Raw genomic sequence first — 15,213 nt, 5'->3', positions numbered from 1 at the left:
TTGATATATAAGATAATAATATATACATACGGAGGTCTAACACCTAGTAGAGACAGCTGGAAAAGAGTGAGGCCGAACCCGGGAACGGTTTGTTGGAGCCAATTTTTATCTAAAAACTAATTTTAAATATATAATAACGATTTATATTCTATGAATTTTTAATTAATTAGTATCAGATAATTATTTTTATTTTTTTATATTATTTTATTACTTTTATTTTATGTTTTAAAGACTAATGTCACAAAAATTGTTATGAATATAATTTACTTGTTAAATAATTTATATGTCTAATACTTAATTTACTTATTCTTAATTCAAAAAATATATTTTTTCAAATTTTTAATTTAGAATAATAAATTTTTATTTGAAAATCATTGATTTTGAAGGCGAACACAAAATGAATAATTAAATATATATTTTTTTTTCATGACTAATTATGTCAGTTTTAAGTATTTACAAAGGAACGTCAAGATTTACGCTTTCAATAATAGTGGTTAGTATTCATAAAAGAATGTATTACCTATGTGGTATTTACTCATAAGAATCTATACTTATTTTCTTAAAAGAGCACATATATGATGGTAAAATGAAATCGTATGAGATAGGATTAAACATATATAGTGATATCTAAGCTGATCCAAAACTCAAAAACTTATTAGCTTAGTTCATATCGAAATGATTAAGATGGATGTCATCTCTGTTGCGAACAGATACTGATTAACGGACAAGCTTGCACAAACTTTGTATAAGATCGTTGACTAGACTTTGGACGCCCTTGTAAGAAAAGGAAAAAATTATATCAAATATTCTCTTATATTCAGTCACCCGAAATAAAGATTGCAAAGAACTATGTGCTCTCATAAGCACATGGAAGAACTATAAAGAAGTAATATTGTAAAATTCATACAATTTTTAATTAAAATGAATTGGTTTAAGTACGGTTAACTTATGACTCAAAAATGAACGTATTATAGCAATTCTCATTATTTAAAATCATAAATCACTAGGAGAGGAAGCATCTAATAACAAGAGCCGTAAAAAAACACCGGACCCATATGCTCATCTGAAGGAAACTGTCGCTTATATTATTGATAACTTTTCAATGTTTTCTTAAAGGCCTGTATGGTATGGCTCCTGATAGAATCCTGATCCTGATTCAAAATAATTGCTTTTTAATACATAAGTATTTCTTTAATAGTATAATATCAAAGTTTGTTAATGTTTATAGTGGAGTGTTTGTCATATAAAAAAAGTTGTTTTACTTTGTATTTATAAAATCATAAATGAAATAGAAAACATAAGGATCCTTTTTTAATATCTAGTTTTAGTTACATACATTTTTAAAATCGAGCGACTTTTGAAGAACTTTTCTTAAAAAATAAGTTTTTCATTTATATTATAAGAAACTCTCAAAAAGTTTACCACAATTAAAACCCTTCATTCTAAGTCAGTCACTGAATTAAAGATAACTAACCATATATTGAAACTGTTAAGACATTTATATTGTTGAACCAATATCGATTATTGCTTATAGATTACAAAATCTTAAAACAGAGAGTAAAAACATACAATAGATATATTTAACTTTATTATATATTAGTTTTTCTACAATTTATTTATTAATTTAAATACATTTATTAAACTTATTTAATTTGTTATGTACAAAATATCAACGAATAAAAAATTCATAAATGTGTATCTCTATTTTATATCAGAATATTAAAATTAATTTTAAATCAGTCTTTAATATCGATTAAAGATTCTATATCAACAAAAACAAATAATTTGCAATTTATAATAATAAAAAAAATTATTATTTATAACAGCTATTATATTTCTATTGATATTGAAATATGAAAACGTAACAAAACTTAATTTGTTGATGAAGTCACTAAATTTATACCGTAGACCACAAACTATCATAGGTTATTTCGTAACAAAATTTTTAGGTATGACGTTAAGTGTGTAATAAAGAATAGTGGCGAAGGTATGCATATTTACCAATCACCATTATTCAATGGATGATTAGTTGGGCTGATTAGTACGGATGATTAGTACGATTAGTTGGGCTTAAGAAAGCGAAAGAATGTGTTTGCCCATGCTGAACTTAAATTGAATTCGTAAGAAAGAAGATTTAATTTGGTTGGGCTATGAGTATTAATGTGTAATATTAAATATATGTAATTGTTTGAGTTTGTGAACATAAGGGTTTCTACTTATATAAAACTTAAGCTATGTAAACAAGTTGTTTTTGAAATATTGTGGCAGATACGACTAAGGGTTTTTTTTCAAGTAGAATTGTCTTTGACAATCTGTACCTAGTTTATTTCATTTCCTTTTTTACAATAAATTTAAAAATTTGGAATTCGTTCAAAAATAAATGAAAATATATTTAAATTAAAGCAAAAATAAATTCAATAACTTTCCAGCTTATAAATAATTATATATATTACAATTATTAATTTATATATATAAAACATAAAATGGAACATAATGGTACAATCCAGTTAAATTTGTAAAGCATTCCAAAATTTTGAGCATTTGATCGCCTCAGAGAATACCCAATATCGGACTGAAGGCTTGTTCAAGCCAAAGTATAAGGAATAAGGTTGAAAAGGATACAGTCTTAGTCCAATGACTATACCTTTAAGAAGAACAGTGGAATGTGAATTCCACTTATTATATTTTTAAGTCGGTAAAATCGTACCAACCCGGTTATTTTTCTGTTACACAATATTTACTATTATTATTTCTAATATATAACTAAAAATAAGGACTATAAAAGATAATCATAAAATATTACAATCATTACAATCGATATCCGAGTAACACAGTAACAGTTGAAAGTGGCAGCAAAATATATTTATTCTAGATTGACACGAGAGTTTTCTTCACATGAGAGTTTTATCTATAATTTTAGCTGTCAAAAAATTTCATTTTGCAATGAAAGCAACAACAATTGATAGCTATAATTACAAATAAAACTCTCATGTGAATCCAATATTACACGTATTGCTTTTGTTATTGAGTAATAACCGAATGGTTACACCAGATCGTGAATAACTATTATTGAATGTATTATTCTATGAAAATCATTTATACTTATTTTTGTTTAATTATATTTTAAATAAATAATTTTTGTGCAAAATTTGTACAAAAACCTATTTTAGCTTTTAAATCTCTCACTTAAATATAATAAAAAAGATAAATAAATCGGAAGAAAATAACAAATGTGTAATGTCTTCGGTGTTTACACAACGTAGAGTGTCATCGCCTCTAATAGCATTGAAATAATACAAAATGTCAAGTCATTGTGCAATAAACAATACAAGAAAAAAATAATAAAAACACATAAAGTAAATGAAAATATTTACAAGGAAAAGTCTATATCAATAGAATGTTAAATGATTCACCTTTGTATTTCCCATGAATTTGGCAATGGATTAGTTTTTAATTACTCCTTACATTTGGCTTGCAGTAATTAAAACAAAAAAAGTTAAACAAATGATTTAAAAATATTTTCTCTATATAGTTTATCCCACATAACTTTTACTTAAAGTAAAAGAATAAAAATGAATATATCCTCCTACGTGTGAACAGAATAAGCAAGGTCACTTTCATGGGCGAAATCTTCGGTTTGTACAAATAAAATAGATTAAAATCTTAACAGAAAAAAGATTTAGAAACTAAAATTTCTTGAGACAAACGGAAATACTTTAATACTTTAAGTATAAGCAGACAATCGTGTTACATAAAAGACTGGATAATATTAGGGACTTGCGTTTATAGAAGCACTAGCGATATGTTTCCATGTAGGGACTTGCGTTTATAGAAGCACTAGCGATATGTTTCCATGTTGGACTTACCACACTAACAGCTAAGAAATGCAACTTCAAACAAGATCGAACACTTCACTACTAAAATTAGGAATCCTTGTAGTTAATTTTAATTGTGTTACTTATTTTTATTTGCACTTATTTTTGCACTAAAATATTTGAATATATTTTTAAAACAAATTTTTGTATTTTATTTTTTACACTTAAAATATTTTAAAATTTTTTTAACAAATATTTTTCCTTTTTTTTCGTATGGGATTTAATTGCAACTTGTGAGTTAATTTTCTTTGGGATGCTCACGGCACAAAACTTTACGCCAATTTTCGGTACGCCTTTTTATTTCAAGCGTATTTAGGCGATTTTTTTATGCACAAGTGCTTCCTTTAACGTTTTATAATATAGTACGGATATATAAGTATTTATATATATATGTAGATATATAGATATTCGCAAATATATACGTGTAAGTATATAATTTTCGAAATCGTATCTGTAAAAATGTTTCCACAAGTATTTAGTTCACGAGCTTGTATTTTTGGGTTCCCGCATTGGCGATGGCGACACGAAAAATAAAAATTTTCCTACTGAAAAATTATTGGGAACGCGTTAAGAAAATTTTTATTTAAACATCGGGCAACAACGGCACCATTTGCATACAGACTCGCGTAATAAATAAAGATTTTCACTCTCCAAGAAAATTCAGAAAATTTTTTCTTTCTTTCTTGTATATAAAAATAGTGATACAAAATCTATTTATATATATAAAAAAAACCAAAAAACAAAAAAAATATATTGAAAATTTATTTTGTTTTTTTTTATAATTTTTCGAATTTCAGGTGTTTTTAAATGCATTAAATGAACAGCAAAAGAAATAAATTCAATTTCGATTTTAATGTATATTATATATTTACATTATATAGATACATATGTAATAGTTACTTAATTAATATATATTATATTAAACATACACTTAATAATTTACGTTATGATATATAACATAAGCCACCTTTTTTATTTTACGTAACTATTTAATATAGTATTAAAACGAAAATCACACCAATTACTATATAATATATATGAAAGAAAATTTTTGGAAATTCAAATATTTTTCATATATAAATATATTTTTTCTATATATTATACACAAAACCGCATGTTCTTAAATTAAAAACAAGTGATCGATTCCGCCTCTGAGTGTGTACTGAACTGAAGAGGAATTTCTAAATAAATAGTAAGGAGTGCTGAGAACTTTTCGTAATATTTATTTTGAAGAAGAGTATTTTTGCAATATATAAAGATCTAGAGAGAACACTATCTGAAATATATTTCTATTACTCAATATTTGACGTAGAAATAAGTTTTTATTAAAATATGCGTATATATCTAGCAAATGCTGATTTGTGCATTCCAATATAATTTGGTGCATAACGAATGTATTAAAATTGTTTTATATAATTTAAGAAGAGTCGTATAATATCCACCTACTAATGTATAGTATCTATATAAATATTATTGTTATATGTGGATTTATAAACCAATGTCCCGATTTTTGTTTGTTACATTGCAGCATTTTATCCCAAAAACTTTTTATTCGCTATAATTTTATTAATTTCTTATAACGTATTAAGTTAAAAACAATGGGATATACTTTATTTATTTATTTATATAAAATATTTATAATGGAATAATTATATAGAATATTTTATTTTTGATCTTACTTCCGTGCACTTGTCAGTTTATTTATGACATGGCATATGCGAGAAGACTTTAACGTATATCGTCGCATACATAAATCTCTTTATTCTTTAATATTTTTCCGGTTTACATATACGTAAGAAAATATATACTTAATAACAAAATCACAGACATTAGACTTCAATGCTAAGTAGTTTTAAAAATTCCATAAGTAATCAAATTTAGGAAGGAATAAAAGTAACACACAAAAAAGATTTTTGTAACCAGCAGTATCTGTTAAAGTTAGAAGAAGAACACTCCAACCAAATAATATATAAGCCTTCACTAAGTAAAGATCACAAGCATCTAAAATAGCGAACTACAGTGGAAATATGCTAAAAGCTTGATATTTTAAATATAATGTTGTTCACTGATATATACTTTAAGTATAATACTTATATTTTGGAATGATATTTAATATTTTCCAAAGAACTGACATAACTCAAAACTTATATATACTATATAATATATAATTTATACCTATACTATAAATTTTATATGGTGAAAACATGATAAAAAATTCACGTGCTTATCACGTGAGTATATCGATGGAAAATTTAAAAAACTAAAAAATTAAAAATGTTTATGCGGATCTCTTCAGTTTCAAATATAGTATATGACGTAGCCAGCATATTGCCAAGGGAAATATGAAACAATTTGTTAAAGTAGTTTTTGTATACATATGAAAATTTCTACAATATGCAAATTTATAATTATTTTTTCCACTATAATTGTTAAAAAAAACGCAATTAATGTGTTTTTTTTGTATTATTTATAATATATTAAAATTGTCAAAATATTTGCAACATGTTTGAATGAGACATTCAACCCTATGACGTACATATATGTATATTGTTGATCAATTCAGCCAGACGGTTTCATCTAGTCAGCTCTGTCTATTTTAATGCAAATTAGTATCTTACTTTACAAAACGGTTACCAAAAAAGTGCACAATTTAATTCTTTACCATTATTTCATGAAACAAAAAAATATAATATATATTTATATAATTACTATATATTCTTAAAGATTTTATTTTTATTAGATAAGTGTCCATAACTCTGCGTAATAGGTATGTAAATTACGGCGAAAGAAAAAATAACGTATCAAGTTTCTTACAATGAATTTCTGTTTTAAAGAAACAGCTACTTTGTGGTCTATATATCTTTTCATTTTGTTACAGGTATTATGATATATAGCTTACTTAGAGAATAATGACTGAAATTGTATTTCTGTCTACTCAATCAAACTTACGATTCTGAATTAAAATAATATTATGTGCTGGACAAACAAAATATTTTTTCTTCTAATCATGGATTTCAAAATAAAATGAGGTAAAATATATATACATATATGTAGATTATATGTAATATGTATAATAAGTATCATATATATAATATATATAAGTATACTGTATATATACAGTATAGAAAAATCGAAAAATGTTCACTATTAAATGATATGGATATCAATTTCATCATATTATAAAGGAATTTTTAATATGTTATTTCTTAATAAGGAATTTAATACTATATATACGTTTGCTGGTTAAAAAATTGTACTTTTAAATATATATATATACATATATTCACAGTATTGAAGTTGCCATAGTTATAAGAAATCAATATTATATCTGTAATATACAATACATAATCTATATCTATAATAATAATATTTTATAGCATATATATACTTTATTCTATCCATAATTTTGTACATTTATAAAATAATTTACATATAAATCTTTTTTAACCACGTAAATATATTATAAATTTTTATATTAATTTCTTACATAAAACTATATTATTTTTTACAATTTCTATTTGCAAAAATTTTAATGATTATTTATTTTTTAGACTTAAGAAGTCAACTAATTTTAAAAAAAAGCAACGTTTAAAATAATTTATATTTTTAGATAATGCTATACCCACTACCTCTTAACGATTAAATGATGAGGGCAGTTCTGTGCTATTTTTCTAAACTCATCAAAAAATAATCAAAACAAAATCCCATATGTCATACTCGTATTTTACGTAATTTTATGGGTTTCTTTTATAAAAACATTTCAACAAAATTATTTAAAAATAATTAAAATTTATTTTTAATTAATGAAAACATTCCACACATGTCAAATTAAAAAATAAAAATTATCTTTAATACAAGAAGTGCTTACCTCACGTTTTCTTTTGTCCCCACCGCCATCGCCATCGCCATCAGCGTATGTGGTAACAGTCGTTCTCGTTTGTTTCGTTGGAAGAGCCGATTCTACTCCTCTCATAATAACACTCGCTCCTAGAAACTTATTAAGCAAAGCACGCGCTTCCTGATCTTCAGCTGTATCACCTTCTTCGACAACTTTAATAAAATTTATTTATGAAAAAAATAATAGGAAATAAGAGTACTTTAATATTACCATTATCCGCATTGCGCATTCGTTCTAAGACATCATCAACGCCTGTTACAACCTTAGAGTCACCGCTGGTGTTAAGAAAAGAGCGTGTCGATGTTGAAGATCTTGTAGATTTCTGATTAGTTACTCGTAATATTTTTACAGATTCACATTCACTTTCACTTTCGGTTTGCACTGTTTTGGACTGTTCCATATCAAATTCATGATCTTCAGTGTCGAAATCTTGTTTTGAATCATTAGAACTAAATTTTTTTGTTATAATATCCGTAGTACTTTCAAATGCATCTAAAGATTTTTAATAAAATTAAAGTAAAATAAATCAATTAGAAATTTAAAAAATATGTAAATTCAAAACTGTATAACAGCTAACCTGTGGCGTCTCCAGAACTTAAACGTGGTGTTGAGCGTAATATAAGACCTGCTTTAGGATATGAACTGGACTTTTCTGTAATCGATTGCGATGATTCCTTGCGTATGAATTTTTCACTCATCTCTTTCACAGAACCACGTCGAACATGTTTTGTGGATGATGTTGAGAACTCTTCAGTTGTTGGCATTGACATTGTAAGTGCTTTCATTCCATCCAGTTCCTTATATGATTATAATTATTTCATTTAATCTTGTTTGCTTACATATATACATTTAAAGTAACTACTTTATACTTACATTGCCAGTTTCTATTTGTTCGAAGGTTCTAGTCACTTCAGTATCTTTTGAAGTTTTTTGACTATCGACTTTTTTCTTTATTTGTTCCAGTTCATCAGCATTTGTAGAATAGATGTATTCTTTACGTTGAACAGTTGGTTTTGTCTTATTATCAGAAAAATACTTTTCCTCAACTATATATCCTGTGACTTCTGTTTATATAGTATATAAATATTATTATAATTTACCATTACTTTATTGTTTCTCTTACCTTCTTTGGTTTCACAGGGCTGTTCTGGTTGCTTTTTTTTTCTTAGTGCCTTGATACCAAATAATGGCAAACCATTTTCGTCAGTAGGTCCTATACCGTAACTAGAAGTAATTGAATCCTCTTCATTGAAAGTTCTACTCTGTTGTTGAGTACTTGATTTTATTGTTCTAGTAACATTGCTACGAGTTGTACTTGGAGAAGGTGTTTTCTTCACAATATTGCTGCCCTGATTTTTTAATATATTTTTACGATCTGCCCAAATTGGAGTTTTTTCATCAACTTTTGTTTGACTTTGTTTTCGCTCTGGTGAGTAAGTTGTTCTTACTGTGGTTCTTGTAACTGTATAATTTTCACGTTCTTGTTGCTTACCAGTTCTATTATCAGAAGTTTGTGGTACACGTGGTTTTGGTTGCACTTTTGACGCATTATCAGTTCTCTTTCTTGTCGTTTCTTCTTTCTGTGAGCTAAGACCATATTCTTGCTTTTTAAGTTTATCTGGACTTTGAGTACGTGCAACAGATTGTCCTTTTGGAGTAGCACTTTCTTGTCGTGATAAAGGTTTACTTATTCGCTCGGGACTACTAATTGGGAGCCTTTTCTTTTCTAATATAGGAGTTCGCACCTTTTCCACAGTATCAACAACTTCCATTTGCGTCTTTCTTTGTGTGCTATAACTTTCCTGTTCACCTGAAACTCGACGAACTTCTTTAAGCATGCTGCTAATAGTCTTCGCTTCCGGACTATGATCTGGAGATTTAGAGGATGTCGGACTTATGCTGCCCTCACGCTGTTTTCTTTCCTTTAAACTACTTTTAGTGGTTTTAGCTTCTGGGCTATGATCGCGAGACTTTGAACGAGTAGGACTTATACTGCTATCGCTTTGTTTTCTGTTTTTTATTGTCTTTTCAGTCGTAATTGTTTCCTTGGTAGAAATTTCAGTAATACGACTACCTTGCTTTGCGGTGTTACTCATATTCTTCCACTCTGGACTAGGTTCGCGTGGTTTTGAACGACTTGGGCTAATACTTTCATCGCGATGTTTCGTTGGCATCGTGCCTTTCGATGGGATTGCTTCACTATGTTGATTACGTTCTGTTGAACGCCGTACTTCCTTTAGACTGCTACTTATTGTCTTAGCTTCAGGACTATGATCTCTACTGCTTTTTGGGATTCTTTCTACATGCACAGTAACTTGGTCCTGCGACTTGTACGTACAAGTAGGACTTTCACTACCAATTCGCTGTTTATCGGTTCTTGTTTCAAAGTTTTGGTCAGTAGATCTATTTTTGGACTTATCTATTTTCACCGTAACTATTTCTTCTGTTAATACTGTATCTTGTGGATGTGATCTTGATGTATCAGTCACACGGCGAATTTCTTTAAGACTGCTGCTAATAGTTTTTGATGTTGGACTATGTTCTCTCGGTTTTCTATGACACTCAAAATCTTCTGATTCTTGAACTGATTCGTTTGATCTATCATCTGGACTGAAACTACGTTCAATTGGTTTTCTTGTTGTTTTCGTGTTTATCATCGACCTGTCTTTTGTTTCATAGGTGGACATAGTTTTAGCTGTTTTCTCACTTGTGGTAAATACTGTCGATTTTTGAGTATCGGCATTTGCTCTCTCGATATATTGTGTATTAAGCATATTCTTTTTGACCAATCTTATTTGTGCACGTATTCTTCGCCTGATTTCATAAGAAGTTGTGATTTCCAACATTTGTTCAAGTACTTCCAAATCAAAAATTTCTTCAATATTAACATCATCTATATTACTAATTGGTCCCTCTACACTTTTTTCTGGTACACGAAATTTAACAGCGGTGTTTGGACGACGGTCATATAAGCTATCATCCTCTGTTGAAGATTTACGTGCATAATTTGTTTTATTCAATTCAAGAGAATCTTTACGATGTTCCAGTGAACTCATTGTATGATCCATATATGATGGTCGACGTCCCGTTTGAACAGGTGTGTTGGTTTTATTTGTCTTCGTTGGAACACCTTTTTCAAAAATATTGCGTCTGGCAGCTATGGACTCTGTTGTTGTCATTTTGGTCTTTCCTTTTGTAATAGGGCTTTGACTAGCTGGACTGCTGGGCTCTAAAATTGATTCAACTGTATCAGTGGTAATAATTTTAGTTGGTGTTGTATGCGTTGAGGTGCGTTCAGTAATTTTAGTCACATTTGTTTTTGTGAACGTGTTAGGACTTTGAATAGGGCTGTGAGAGTTATTTGTTGATTTTTTATGCTGAGGAGAAGACGTGTGTGTGGGTTTCTTTGAATGTGGAACTTTGTCTTCAATGTTAGTTATATTATCTTTAACTTTGGACGAACTTCTGCGTTTTGTAGTAAAATTCAATTCATTTTCTGATTCAGAATTCTGCGAATGAATTTCATTTGTAGTTACGTCCAACTTCGTTAGTGTTTGATTTTTAGGACCGGATTTCATTGGTTTCTCATTTTCGAATGAAGGTTTTCTTTTATTTGGACTAATTTCATTTTTTGGTGTTTCAAATTTCGATTTAGTTGTAGACAGTGTAGATGACTGATATTTGCTTATAGATTTTGTACGATTTTTAAAATCACTAACAGAATTTTCGACATCAATCTTTCCCGAAACAACACCGATTTTGTGTGGAACTTTTTCTTTTGTTTTTAAATGCGTTTTGGGTTCTGAAGGAATAGGTTGTTTCTGTGGTACATTATTTGTCTGAAAAACTGAAGGTCTTGATAAAATATCGTTTTGACGTTTTAATTCGATGCCAATGGTATGTTTTTTAGTCATTGGAATAAGCTCATCCTCTGTAAGTGGTTCTTTTTCATCGTCAGAATTATTATATATATTTTTCACGGTTGTTTGCGTAGTTATATTATCTTCATCTTTTTTGTTTTGCCATATTGATGGTCTTGATAGAATATCTTTTTGACGCTTCATTTCAATCTCAATAGTATGATTTTCTGAAAATGGTGTTATCGATTCTTCTTGATCGCTAAGATTTGGATATTCTGGTTCACTTTGTCGAGAAATATGTCTTTCAATTTTAGCTACTAACTCTGGTGATTTCTGAGGAGTTGTAGGTGCAAGTTTTTCTGCTGTGTCAATAAATTTATTGACTTTTTGTGAAACACTCAAAATGCAATTATCATGTCGTAAATCTTCATCTAAATCGTCATATTTAGGACGTTCAAATTCCGGTTTAGTCGAAAATACTGGTTTTGTGATACTTTCAGCAGTTTGCAAAAATTTCGTTACCTTTTGATCGACAGTAAGTAGAGAGTCATCGTTTTCAGGTACAGTTGATTCTTGAGCGAAATCTCTACTAAATGGACTGGAAACTTTGGGTTTTTTAACTTCTTCTGCTGTATGTATAAACTTCGAAACCTTTTCCTGTACACTCAAAAGACTCTCATCATCCGACTTATTAACAGTTGTATAATCCAAGCTCTTAGGCGCTTCAACTATTGGATTATCTATGTTATCATCATTGTAGTCAACATATTCCTTAGTTTTTGTTATTTGTTCGGTTTGAACTTCAGAAATTTGACAGCCGACATATTCATTTGTTTCTTCTTCAAAAATTGGAATATTTTTAACTTGTGGCTTTTTACGTGGTTCTTCTTCGGGTTCTTGCACAACATCAGGATAACGTGGTTTTCCAGTGTCCATGCCAGCTGGTACTGGTGTGGGAACTATTTTATCTGGCGAAGGCTCTCTCGAACTCTTAGCCTGTTGTATATCAATTATAACATTCTCCATATCTTCACTATTGAGTGTCTTATCGATTGTAACTAAATTAATAGTTTTCGTTGCAAAGCATTTATTTGGGCGATTATCAGACTTAACGGAGAGATTTGGAGAAAGAGAATTCATATCAGGTTTTGCTACGGGCTTTGTACCGACTTTTATTTTTTGCTCACTAGTTGACCGTGGCATTTTAACGTCTTTGTCTTTACGGGATACTCTCTGAACCGGAGCAGACTCTTTACGTTCTGTAACAGCCAACTTGCGAGTTGGTTTATGTGTTAACGTTTTTTCTAAAAGATCTTTCTCAGTTGGTTCTTTAACTGTGCGTGGCTGAGTTTTTGGGGTTGTTTCATATTTCCTTGGAGATTTTGGGCTAGCATGTTCTATAATGATTTCTGTATGCACTGAGATATTACTTGATCGTCTTCGCTCTGATAAACGTGAGGGGCTAATGTCAGGTGAGGAATCTCCACTGTTATCTACAGACTTGCGTTGAACCCGAGAAGGTCTTGGACTTGTCTTATCTTTAGTTATTGATTTAGAAGTTTTTTCGATATTTGATTTTTGTGTTGTACGCTGTGAAACCTGTGTTATTATAGACTTATCATTAGGTTTAGTGAGGTTATCTCTGCTTGGTTGTTTTGTAGTAGGTTTTCTGGGCTGTTGTTTTGTAACTGCTTGCTCATCATTTTTGTTAGAAACTGTTTGTTTTGTGGTAGATACTGATTTCGAAGTTCTTTTTGTTTCTACAGTATCATTACTTGATTTGTTTGGTGTTTTAGTATTTTTTGTTTTCGGTACGCTCTCTGTTTTGATACTCTTTTCTGTAATTTGAGATGAAAGTATATCATCGAGATTTACAACTTTTTCAGATACATAGTTTTCTTGTTCGGTCTCTACTTCTGTAATATTACCAGAGGACTCAGTTTCACTGTCACTTGAATGTGTTTCTTCACATGGTTCTGAAAGTTTAGGTTTTGATCGTTGGTTTTCAATAACAATTGTAGTTTTTTCAATAAGTTTATTCTTTTCTCTAGGTTGTTGGGGTTGAAGAACTTTTGTGGTTTTTATTATATTGTCATTGGTTGTATCAACTGTATGCAAATCTTCTTTTACATATTTATTTATAGCATTTGTTTTATTTTTATCGCTAGTGGTTGGTTGTGGTTCAAATACTTCTTCGGGGTTTTTAGTTATATGTTTTTTTTTAGATTCTATTAGCTCTTTCTTCAGTAATGATTTCTTAACATTATTTATATCCAAAGGTTCATCATCATTACAATCTTCAATTGTTACTTCAAATTGTAGTACATCATTTTGGTTTTCTATTAATTCTTTGGGTGTATCTTCATCATGTTTCGGTTCAAATTCTGGACGATTTTGATATTTACCCTGTGTATCGCCATTATCTTCCATACCCAAAATTTGACGACAACGTTCCTCAAACGTTTCTCTTCGACTTAAACCCTTTTTTTTGAAAGTTGGTGAAGTTGGAACTGGTTCCTTGCTTTTCGAAATTAGACTGCCATCAGGTAATTCTTTAGTGCTTGGTAGTTGATGTTTAAGTTCATTTGATATAAACTCATCAATATTATGCTTCGATGTTATTTGTTTCTTGTGATTTGTTTGCTCAAATAGCTCTTCGACTTTTGCATTGTCATCGTACTTTTGTGTTTTTAATGTGTCATTTTTCTCATTTGTAGATAGAGTGGGCTTAGTAACTGGTTTTATTTCATTTATATGTGTTTTTGAAAATATTGTATCTCTTGTAGTTGAAGTAGTCTTTTCTGGGCTAGGTGTGCGAGAAAGTGGTTTAGTTTTGATATTCTGATTATCATATTTTGGTTTTGAAAACTTCTTTTGATCTTTTGGTATATCTGAATTTTTAGTACCAATCTCCAGGATTTCTTCGACAATTGTTGTTTCATTTTCTGTAGTAGGTATAAACTCTTCCTCATCAGTGTCTGGACTTCGATTCAATGGTTCTTTATTTTGATCCGGAATAACTGAATTGGAATCAATATTTTTCGAATGAATAGTTTTTGTCTTCCGGTTAATTACTTCAGTATTAATAGTTTTAGGTCCTTGTGTAGTTTGTTTCGGCTGCACTGGTTGTTTGGTGTGCATTGGTTTATTCAATTCGCTCGGTTGAATTGGTTGTTTATTTTTATTTTTTTTCTGCGATCTCGTTTGGACATGATCATGTTCATCAAATGTTTTATCACTAACCTCAATTTGTTCAGACGAAAAATGTGTTTTGTTTTTTACTTTTTCAATATCATCTATAATTTCGAATATGTTTTCTGTTAAATCCGTTTCATAAGGAATTTCTGCAACAGGTTCATTAGCAGTTTGCGGTTTTTCAAAAGTTGACTCTCTCACAACAGTCCTACGTTCTTCGTTTTTCTTACCAATCGGGCTGGATGATTTAATAATGATTTGATCATCGATGTTAGCTGGTTTGTAGTCCCGCGTTGGGGAACGAGTATTAGCATTAGTGCGAGGTTTATGAATATTTGGTGCTGGTGAATGTGGTGATGACCTCTCTGTTGGAAATTACAGCTAT

General features: G+C 29.4%; 1 protein-coding gene across 12 annotated transcripts in view; it reads right to left on the bottom strand.

Moving 5' to 3' along the window:
• Positions 1–15,213, bottom strand: part of LOC119670358 (smoothelin-like protein 1) — a 59,075-nt gene that overhangs the window by 22,747 nt on the left and 21,115 nt on the right. For 6 of the 12 annotated variants that reach the window (XR_005251706.1, XM_038080590.1, XM_038080587.1 and 3 more), the window contains 5 exons: positions 8,897–15,193; positions 8,647–8,837; positions 8,351–8,570; positions 7,984–8,265; positions 7,744–7,925 (listed from right to left, as the gene is read on the bottom strand). Coding sequence is in view for 10 of the 12 variants with exons in the window: in XM_038080590.1 (XP_037936518.1) it covers positions 7,744–7,925; positions 7,984–8,265; positions 8,351–8,570; positions 8,647–8,837; positions 8,897–15,193 (7,172 nt within the window). In the remaining 2 variants the exon portion in view is untranslated. Of the gene's footprint in view, positions 1–3,866; positions 3,985–7,743; positions 7,926–7,983; positions 8,266–8,350; positions 8,571–8,646; positions 8,838–8,896; positions 15,194–15,213 lie in introns of those variants that run through there. The other 6 variants (XM_038080591.1, XM_038080592.1, XM_038080593.1 and 3 more) reach the window with 3 other exon arrangements.

This window comes from Teleopsis dalmanni, chromosome 1 (assembly GCF_002237135.1).
Source record: "Teleopsis dalmanni isolate 2A chromosome 1, ASM223713v2, whole genome shotgun sequence".
NCBI classification, from domain to species: domain Eukaryota; kingdom Metazoa; phylum Arthropoda; class Insecta; order Diptera; family Diopsidae; genus Teleopsis; species Teleopsis dalmanni.
This window is presented reverse-complemented; position numbering and strand designations above follow the sequence as displayed.